This window comes from Somniosus microcephalus, chromosome 16 (genome assembly GCF_052327205.1).
Source record: "Somniosus microcephalus isolate GS21.2 chromosome 16, FLI_Smic_1.0, whole genome shotgun sequence".
Taxonomy (NCBI): Eukaryota; Metazoa; Chordata; class Chondrichthyes; order Squaliformes; family Somniosidae; genus Somniosus; species Somniosus microcephalus.
Genome location: NC_141002.1, coordinates 109,053,596 through 109,064,249, shown reverse-complemented (window position 1 = coordinate 109,064,249; position 10,654 = coordinate 109,053,596). Strand labels below are relative to the sequence as shown.

General features: G+C 46.4%; 1 protein-coding gene across 2 annotated transcripts in view; it reads left to right on the top strand.

Moving 5' to 3' along the window:
• Nucleotides 1-642: 642 nt before the first annotated feature.
• Nucleotides 643-10,654, top strand: part of tspan11 (tetraspanin 11) — a 134,315-nt gene continuing 124,303 nt past the window's right edge. For both annotated transcript variants that reach the window (XM_086009717.1, XM_086009716.1), the window contains exon 1: nt 643-736. In XM_086009717.1, coding sequence (XP_085865843.1) covers nt 644-736 — 93 coding nt within the window. In that variant the 5' untranslated portion in view covers nt 643. The remainder of the gene's footprint in view (nt 737-10,654) is intronic.

The following is a 10,654-nucleotide window of genomic DNA, read 5'->3' as shown; positions in this document are numbered from 1 at the left end:
CGAAGGGAACACTGTGGATAGGAGGGCTCAATAGGCCGAAGGGAACACTGTGGATAGGAGGGCTCGATGGGCCGACGGGAACACTGTGGATAGGAGGGCTCGATAGGCCGAAGGGAACACTGTGGATAGGAGGGCTCGATGGGCTGAAGGGAACACTGTGGATAGGAGGGCTCGATGGGCTGAAGGGAACACTGTGGATAGGAGGGCTCGATGGGCCAAAGGGAACACTGTGGATAGGAGGGCTCGATGGGCTGAAGGGAACACTGTGGATAGGAGGGCTCGATGGCCAAAGGGAACACTGTGGATAGGAGGGCTCGATGGGCCGAAGGGAACACTGTGGATAGGAGGTCTAGATGGGCCGAAGGGAACACTGTGGATAGGAGGGCTCGATGGGCCGAAGGTCTCCTGCCTGAAACTGTTTCTATAGAAACCCTCCCAAAAAAAGTGTCAAGTTACAGTTGAATAGAAACTCTTAACTGTGACTAAACTACAAAACTATTGTTGGTTTTACAAAGTCTGTTGATAACTCGGATATAATTCGTCATTGGGGCATCAGTTGCATCAAAGTGGGAACATTTTCTCAATGTTTCAGTTTCAATAAAGTGTAGATTTGTGATGTTCATTTTGTGTTTTTTTGCAGTGAATGACGATGACAAGAAAATATAAAGAGGATTCGGAAGACTGCCTGACAATCTGCTTAAAGTATCTGCTGTTTGTTTTTAACTTCTTCTTCTGGGTAAGTGTGCTGACATCTCTGAACATTCACGAGACGTGAAAACGAGTAATAACCTGGGCTTTGTAAGGTGTGCAGTCGGTGTAACGCAGTCGGTGTAACGCAGTCGGTGTAACGCAGTCGGCGTAACGCAGTCGGCGTAACGCAGTCGGCGTAACGCAGTCGGCGTAACGCAGTCGGTGTAACGCACTCCATCACCTGCATTGGAGGAAGATGATCATTGTTCTTGAAGCTGCAGAGTTGGTGGATTTGTGGAGGAGTCTGGGATGTACTTTCGTAAAACCGTTTAAATTTCAATATTAAAAATGATGCATTCTGATTCGTTTCAAACACTTTCACTAGGCCAATCAAGCCATCGTCATGAAGTACTGTTGTAGTGTAAGGAATGGTCAGGGTAAAGGTAGAGGCGCCGGAGGAGGAACAAAGAAGTCAGGAGTGATGCTGAGTAAGGTCTTTGCTTCAGTTCTCTCAGTAGCTGGATTTGAGATGGTAAAATCACCAGAGTTGGAAGTGGAATAATTAATGGAGGCTATTATTCAAAGGTATACGGTGCGGAAGAAATGATTCAGATTTCAGGCAGACGGCAGGGCTGAGGTAGTAAATGAGTATTTTGCATCAGTCTTCACTGGAGAACCGGATGCTGCCAATGCAGCAGTAAATGAAAAGGCAGTAGTGATATTGGATAGGATAAAAATAGATAAAGAGCAGGAAGAATCATAGAATGGTTACAGCACAGAAGGAGGTCATTCGGCCCGTCGAGCCCGTGCCGGCTAGTCTCACTCCCCCCGCCCTTTCCCCATAACCCAGCAAATTTTTCTCTTTCAGTTACTTATCCAATTCCCTTTTGAAAGCCACGATTGAATCTGCCTCCACCACCCTCTCAGGCAGTGCATTCCAGATCCTAACCACTCGCTGCGTAAAACAGTTTTTCCTCATGTCGCCTTTGTTTCAAAGAACATAAGAAACAGGAGCAGGAATCGGCCAGTCGGCCCCTCGAGCCTGCTCCGCCATTCAATAAGATCATGGCTGATCCAATCTTGGCCTCAATACCACTTTCCCGCTCTCTCCCCATAACCCTTGACCCCCTTGTAGTTCAAATGTCTGTCAATCTCCGCCTTGAATATATTCACTGACTCCGCCTCCACAGCTCTCTGGGGAAGAGAATTCCAAAGATTCACGACCCTCTGAGAGAAGAAATTCTTTCTCATCTTTGTCTTAAATGGGCGACCCCTTATTTTGAAACTATGCCCCTAGTTCTAGATACCCCCACGAGGGGAAACATCCTCTCAGCATCCACCCTGTTAGTCACCCTCAGAATCTTGTTTCTTTCAATAAGATCACCTCTCATTCTTCTGCCAACCACCTTAAATCTGTGTCCTCTGGTTCTCGACCTTTCCACCAATGGGAACAGTTTCTCTCTCTCTACTCTGTCCAGACCCCTCATGATTTTGAATACTTCCAGCAAATCTCCTCTCAATCTTCTCTGCTCCAAGGAGAACAATCCCAGCTTCTCCGGTCTATCCTCGTAACTGAAGTCCCTCATCCCTGGAACCATTCTTGTAAATTCTGCACCCTCTCTAAGGCCTTCACATCCTTCCTAAAGTGTGGTGCCCAGAATTGGACACAATACTCCAGTTGAGGCCGACCAGTGTTTTATAAAGGTTCATCATAATTTCCTTGCTTTTGTACTCTATACCTCTGTTTATGAAACCCAGGATCATGTGAGCTTTTTTAACTGCTTTGTCAACCTGCCCTACCACCTTCAATGATTTGTGCACATATACCCCCAGGTCTCTCTGTTCATGCACCCCCTTTAGAATTGTACCCTTTAGTTTATATTGCCTCTCCTCGTTCTTCCTACCAAAATGTATCGCATTTTTCTGCGTTAAATTTCATCTGCCACGTGTTCGCCCATTCCACCAGCCTGTCTATCTCCTCTTGAAGTTTATCCCTATCATCCTCACTGTTGACTATACTTCCAATTTTTGTAATTGTGCCCTGTACACCCAAGTCTAAGTCATTAATATATATATCAAGAAAAGCAGCGGTCCTATTACCGACCACTGTATACCTTTCTCCAGTCCGAAAAACAACCGTTCACCACTACTCTCTGTTTCCTGTCACTTAGCCAATTCCGTATCCATGCTGCCACTGTCCCTTTTATTCCATGGGCTTCAACTTTGCTGCCAAGTCTATTATGTGGCACTTTATCAAATGCCTCTTGGAAATCCATGTACACCACATCAACCACATTGCCCTCATCAACCCTCTCTGATACCTCATCAAAAAAGTCAATCAAGTTAGTTAAACACGATTTGCCTTTAACAAATCCATGCTGGCTTTCCTTAATTAATCCATACTTGTCCAAGTGACTGCCCTGGATTATCGTTTCTAAAAGCTTCCCCACTACCACGATTAAACTGACTGGCCTGTAGTTGCTGGGTTTATCCTTACACCCTTTTTTGAACAAGGGTGTAACATTTGCAGTTCTCCAGTCCTCTGGCACCACCCCCGTAATCCAAAGAGGATTAGAAGATTATGGCCAGTACCTCCGCGATTTCCACCTTAACCTCCCTCAGCATCCTAGGATGCATCCCATCCGGTCCTGGTGACTTATTAACTTTAAGTACAGACAGCCTTTCTAGTACCTCCTCTATCAATTTTTATCCCATCCAGCATCTCAACTACCTCCTCTTTCACTATGACTTTGGCAGCATCTTCTTACTTGGTAAAGACAGATGCGAAGCACTCATTTAGTAACTCAATCATGCCCTCTGCCTCAATGCATAGGTCTCTATTTTGGTCCCTAATCAGCCCTACCCCTCCTCTTACTACCCATTTACTATTTATATGCTTATAGAAGACTTTTGGATTCCCTTTTATGTTAGCTGCCAATCTATTCTCAAACTCACTCTTTGCCCCTCTTATTTCCTTTTTCACTTCCCCTCTGAACTTTCTATATTCAGCCTGGTTCTCACTTATATTCTCAACCTGACATCTGTCATACGCCCCATTTTCCTGCTTCATCTTACTCTATCTCTTTCAACATCCAGGGAGCTCTGACTTTAGTTGACCTACCTTTCCCCCTCGTGGCAATGTACCTCGACTGTACCCGAACCATCTCCTCTTTAAAGGCAGCCCATTGTTCGATTACAGTTTTGCCTGCCAATCTTTGATTCCCATTTACCCAGGCCAGATCCGTTCTCAACCCACTGAAATTGGCCTTCCTCCAATTAAGTATTTTTACTGTAGATTGTTCCCTGTCCTTTTCCATAGCTAGTCTAAACCTTATGATACTATGATCACTGTTCCCTAAATGTTCCCCTACTGACACTTGCTTTACTTGACACACCTCATTCCCCAGAACCAGATCCAACAATGCCTCCTTCCTCGCTGGGCCGGAAACATACTGATCAAGAAAGTTCTCCTGAACACACTTCAGAAATTCTTCCCCCTCTCTGCCCTTTACACTATTACTATCCCAGTCTATAAGTCCCCCATTATCACTACTCTATAGTTCTTGCACCTCTCTGTAATTTCCCTGCAAGTTTGCTCCTCTATATCTTTCCCACCAGTTGGCGGCCTATAGGTATTTGAAAGGCTGTCAGTCTTCATTGTGAGAGGGAGGTAGAGGAGCAAATCTGCAAGGAAATCGCAGAGATATGCAAGAGCTATAGAGTGGTGATATTGGGGGACTTTAATTACCCAAATATCGATTGGGATAATGCTAGGGTAAAGGGAAAGGAGGGGAGGAATTTCTGAAATGTGTTCAGGAGAATTTCCTTGTCCAGTTTGTTCTTGGCCCAACTAGGAAGGAGGCATTGCTGGATCTGGTGCTGGGGAATGAGGTAGGCCAGGTCAACCAAATGTCTGTGGGCCAGGTCGACCAAATGACTGTGGGAGAACACTTGGGTATGAGTGATCATCGTATCATAAGATTTAGATTAGCAATGGAGAGGAGCAAGGAACAATCTAGAGTGGAACTTCTAAACTGGAATAGGGCAAACTTCAATGGGATGTGAAAGAATCTAGCCAGGGTATCAGTGTTTACTGAGGAGGTGGATGCTGACAAAATATCGGTAGAAGTGGAAACGGTAGAAGCAATGGAAGGGGTGAAAATTGATAGACAGGATGTACTAGAAAGGCTGGGTATGCTTAGAGTGGATAAGTCACCTGGTCCAGATGGCTTGCATCCCAGGTTGCTAAGGGAATTGGGGGAGGAGATAGCGGAAGGGCTTGCCATAATTTTCCAATCTTCCCTCGATGCGGGGGAGGTGCCTGAGGATTGGAAAGTGGCAAATGTGACTCCATTGTTCAAGAAAGGGTGCAAGGACAATCCTAGTAACTACAGGCCGGTCAGTTTGACATCAGTGGTGGGTAAAGTTTTAGAAACAATAATCAAGAAAAAAATTAGCGGGCACTTGGAGAGGTTTAAGCTAATTAAGGAGAGCCAACACGGATTTGTAAAAGGCAGATCGTGTTTGACTAATCTAATTTAATTTTTTAACAAAGTAACAGGGAGGATTGATAAAGGGAATGCAATGGATGTTGTCTACATGGATGTTAGGAAGGCGTTTGGCAAAGTACCACATAGAAGGCTGGTTAACAAAATTGAGGCTCTTGGAATAGGTGGGTCAGTGGCTATTTGGATAAGGAATTGGCTTAAGCATAGAAAACAGCGACTTGTGGTAAATGGCTGTTTATCAGACTGGAGGATGGTAAACAGTGGTGTTCCCCAAGGGTCAGTGCTGGGCCCACTGCTTTTTTTGATATAAATGACCTGGATATTGGAATACAGAGTAGAATTTCTAAAATTGCCAATGATACCAAACTTGAGGGTGGGCAAACAGTGAGGATGATACCAATCGACTGCAACAGGACATAGAAAGGCTAACAGAATGGGCAGAGAAGTGGCAGATGGAATTTAATACAGAGAAGTGTGAGGCGATGCATTTTGGCAGAAGGAACAGGGAGAGGCAACATACACTTAATGGCACAGTTTTAAAATGTGCAGGGACAGAGGGACCTGGGTGTTAATGTGCATAGGTCCCTGAAGGTGGCAGGACATATTGAGAGAGTGGTTAGCAAAGCATATGGGATCTTGGGCTTCATAAATAGAGGTATTGAGTACAAAAGTGGAAAAGTTATGCTGAACCTTTATAAAGCGCTGGTTAGGCCACAACTGGAGGGATGGGGGATCTTAGCTACAAGGACAGTTTGGAGAAGCTGGATTTGTTTTCATTAGAGCAAAGGAGGTTGCGGGGTGATTTGATAGAGGTGTACAAGATTATGACGGGTTTGGATAGGCTAGACGGGGAAAGGCTGTTCCCACTAGTTGATGGTACAAGGATTAGGGAACACAGATTTAAGGTTTTGGGCAAGAGATACAGGGGGGATGTGAGGAAAAACTTTTTTATGCAACGAATGGTGAGGACTTGGAACTCGCTGCTGACGGAAGTGGTGGAAGCGGAGATGCTCAATGTTTTCAGGGGGAGACTGGATAGGCACTGGAGGGAAATAAACTTTCAGGACTACGGGGATAGAGCGGGGGAATGGGACTGACTGGATTGCTCTACAGAGAGCTGGCACGGACTCGATGAATCGAATGGTCTCCTTCTGTGCCGTTATGTCTCTATGACTCTTCAAAGTAAAGATATCACCCAGTCCGGATGGGATGCATCCTAGGTTACTGAGGGAAGTAAGGGTGGAAATTATGGAGACTCTGACCACAATCTTCCAGCCCTCCTTAGATACAGGGGTGGTGCCAGAAGACTGAAGGATTGCAAATGTTACACTCCTTTTCAAAAAGGGGAGGGGGATAAACCCGTCAACTACAGGCCAGTCAGCCTAATGTCGGTGGTGGGGAAGCTTTTTTGGCAGAATTTTGCGGGGGGCCAGCGGGTACGATCGGTGGGAAACATTTTTTTTTTGACAGCTGGTCGGGACCCCGCTATCAACCTGCCACCACATGCCTTTCCCAAATGTCGGGCCTGTCAGCGCTGAGCATACCCGACACACAGTGGCGAGGGAGGCAATTGAAATCATTAGTGGCTTGTTTACAACCAGTTAACAATGCTTTTTTCCCAGCTTTTTGATTTTGACAGGTCGCCCACCGGTTTCCCACTGTGCCTAGACCTCGTCAGTGAAGCTGAGGCGGGAGGTCAGTAGCCATTCTTTCAGCTGATGAGTTGACAGCTTCAAATGTCAAGTCAAAGCTCCCAGCTGAATCAAATATCTTCCCTTAGCCACTAGCTTCTCTAAACTGCATTTCCACTAGATTCAGGATGCTGCAAGTTTTTACACAAGTCTCCATCCAGTCTGACCTCATTACCTTTCCCACCATTGACAGATAGCTCCTGTCATCTCTACTTCACTTGCTATCTATTCCATCAGCATGGGTGCACTTTATACTCTCTCACCTTGTTCCTCAGAATCCCACCACAATCAGCTCAAACACCAGCATCACCAGGCACACCAGCATCACCAACCTTCTCCGCAATCACCTGATGCTGCACAGGACACAGGGCATCAGCACCCGACCACATTGCTGCCAGGGATGGCCTCACCATGGCCAGATTTACTTCACTTGACGGTGTGCACCCTGGCTGCCACATGATGTGCCAGGTTGGCACCACCCCACACAACGCCATAAAGCATCCCTACAATGCCCAAGCCATTCCTTTCACACTCATCACCATTGCAGGGGGTACTGTTATATCTCACCATTCACTGCAACTCACTAAGCCACTGTCCAAGAATGCAAAGTGTTCAAAATAAAGGTTTCAATGTTTGACACCACATTAACAGAAACTTCATATGAACATTGGCTAAAACACACAAGTGCCTACCCTTGTGTGTTGTTAGTTGGTATGATTGGACTAGGAGGTGTGGCTAGTGAGATGGGGATGTGATAATGTAGAGAGAGAGGGATGGGTGGAGGTGCAAGATAAGTTGGTGTGAGTAAGGATGTGCAGGAGTAGGGTAGGGAAGGCAGAGAGATGCGGATGTGATGAGCGGCACAGCAGGTTGAGGTTGAATGTGGCTTTGTACTAACATTTCGTGATCTACTGAGATCATTGAAAGGTTTGCACCACTGCAGCCTGGTCCTCCTGATTACATCCTTACTTATGTCCTCCTGTGCAATGTGTGTCATGACTCTTATCATGACTCATGAAGTAACACTGGGCGGCCAGCTGGTGGCGCCGTCCAAGGAGTATAAATACTCGGGCGTGGGCCCAGCTTGCTCAGGACGTTTTCGTAACCAGGAACTAGTGATGTAACTAGAATCTCATGGTTGTGAAACAGTTGATTAAAGCCTTGTTTTATACTCAAACTGTTAGATCCGTGATTCTGAGAGTATGATGTTTTTCAATAACCACACGGATGCTGTAACTTAACAATAAACAGGTATTTACTGGAGGAGGGTAGTCTCAAGACTGGGGGTACAGAGGCATGCGCAAGGCTTATATACAGGTGTGGTCACTGCCGGTACTACAGTATACAGGAGCTGTAAAAGTAGTTCTGTCTTAAAGGTACATACACTACAATTCCTCCCCTTTTAGATTAGTAGTACCCCTAATATTCAAACAACAATTAACACTTTAACATGTACATTAGACAACAATAGTCCATTTATAGATTCAGTCTTTGGGGCGGCTTCCTGACCCTTTCGGCATAGCGCCTTTCCTGAGGTTCTCGTTCTTGGTGCAGAGGCGATTCTGGCCCCTTTTCATCGGGTAGTTCATCGGTTTCCACTGCTACTGGTTCTGAGGTAGATGCTACCGGTATGTCGGGTTCATCCCCAGGTACTCGAGACATGGGGTTGACTCGTTCCTGTGACGCTAAGATCTGATCGACGTGGCGTCTCACAATGTTCTCCCCGACATCCACTGTGTACATTAATGGCCCCTGTCTTGTGCATATCGTTCCGGGTTGCCATTTCTCTGTTCGGTAGTCACGGGCCAAGACTGGTTGTCCTACATTGAAGCTCCTTGTCGGCTTCTCATTGATGTGCTGGAATTGTTTGTCCTCAACATTTCTTCGCACATTTGGCCTGAGCAAGTCCAGACGAGATCTCAACCTTCGGTTAAAGAACATCATGGCCGGGGTCTGGTTGGTAACTGCATGTGTCGCGTTTCGGTAGGCTAATAAGAAATTGTCCACCTTATGCTGTAGTGGAATTTCATCATCGCACATGGCCTTTATCGCCTTCTTAAAGGTTTGTACGAACCTCTCAGCCAATCCATTTGTGGCTGGATGATACGGGGCGGATGTGTAATGCCTTACCCCATTCCTTCTCATAAATTTTCGAAACTCTTCGGACACAAACTGTGGTCCATTATCAGAGCAAATCTGCTCTGGCAAACTGTTTCTGGCAAATATGGTCCGTAGGACTGCAATCGGTTTCTCTGTAGTGGTTGAGGACATTTTTATCACCTCAGGCCACTTCGAATGAGCATCCACTGCTATTAAGAACATTGAGTCCATGAATGGACCAGCGAAATCAATATGCACCCGTTGCCATGGAGAGGAGGGCCACTCCCATGGGTATAGCGGGGCATGTGGTGGTGCATTTTGGACCTTCTGGCATCCTGAGCAGCTCTTAGGTCTTCGATTTGTTGATCGATTCCCGGCCACCACACATAAGCCCTAGCAAGGCTTTTCATTTTCACTCCCCCCAGATGACCTTCATGTAGCACTCTCTCCCTTAACTTGGGTGGAATCACCACTCTGGATCCACACATCACTGTCCCCTGGCATACTGACAGCTGTTCTCTTCTGGATGAGAATGCTGGCAACAGTGAGTCGCCATGTGTTGGCCATCCCCTCACCGTCAAATCATATACCCGAGACAGCGTCGGATCATTGAGGGTCTCTTTCTCTATATCCGCGTTCGTTACTGGCAATCGTTCAATTATTGACGAATAAAATATCTCGATAGGGTCCACTGCTGGTGCTTCCTCCACAGTAGGCAGTGGCAGGCGCGATAGCCCATCAGCGTTCCCATGCTGTCTCGTGCCTTTATATTCTATTTCATATTGATTCGCCCCTAGAAACAGGGACCATCTTTGTAACCGTTGTGCAGTCATCACTGGAACGCCCTTCTTAGGATTAAAGATGGAGACAAGTGGTTGGTGGTCAGTCAGCAAGGTGAACTTCTGCCCATGCAGATAGTGGTTGAATTTTTTTACTCCCCATACTAGGCTGAGGGCCTCCCTGTCACTCTGGGCGTAGTTGCGCTCGGCTGAGGTTAGTGACTGAGACGCAAAGGCTACTGGCCTCTCCAACCCGTCTGGGAATTTGTGCGACAGCACCGCTCCAATACCATAGAGTGATGCATCACATGCCAAACGAATTGGTAGTGCTGGGTTGAAATGGGCCAACACCTCTTTTGATGTGATCAATTCTTTACACTTCTGGAAAGCTCGTCTACGTTCGTCATTGCACTTCCATGGTACCCCTGTTTGCAGTAGGGTGTTCAGTGGGTGTAATACCATGGACAAATTTGGTAAGAACTTGTGGTTGTAGTTTACCAGCCCGAGGAACGACCTCAGTTGTGACACATTTTCCGGTGCTGGAGCCTTGACTACTGCCTCAATCTTTTCAGGGGACTTATGTAACCCCTCTTCATCAATAACGTGGCCACAATACGAGATCTGTTTCTGGAAAAACTCGCACTTGTGGCGACTAGCTCGTAGCCCATATTCCTTTAATCTAGTGAGCACCTTCTCCAGGTTGACGAGGTGATCACTGTCATTTTCGCCCGTGACCAGGATGTCGTCCAAATAACACTGGGTCCCTGGAATCCCTTGCAGGACCTGATCCATTGCCCTTTGCCAGATAGCCGGAGCCGAGGCTACCCCGAACACCAGCCAGTTGTATTGATAGAGACCTTTATGAGTGTTAATCGTAAGGTATTGT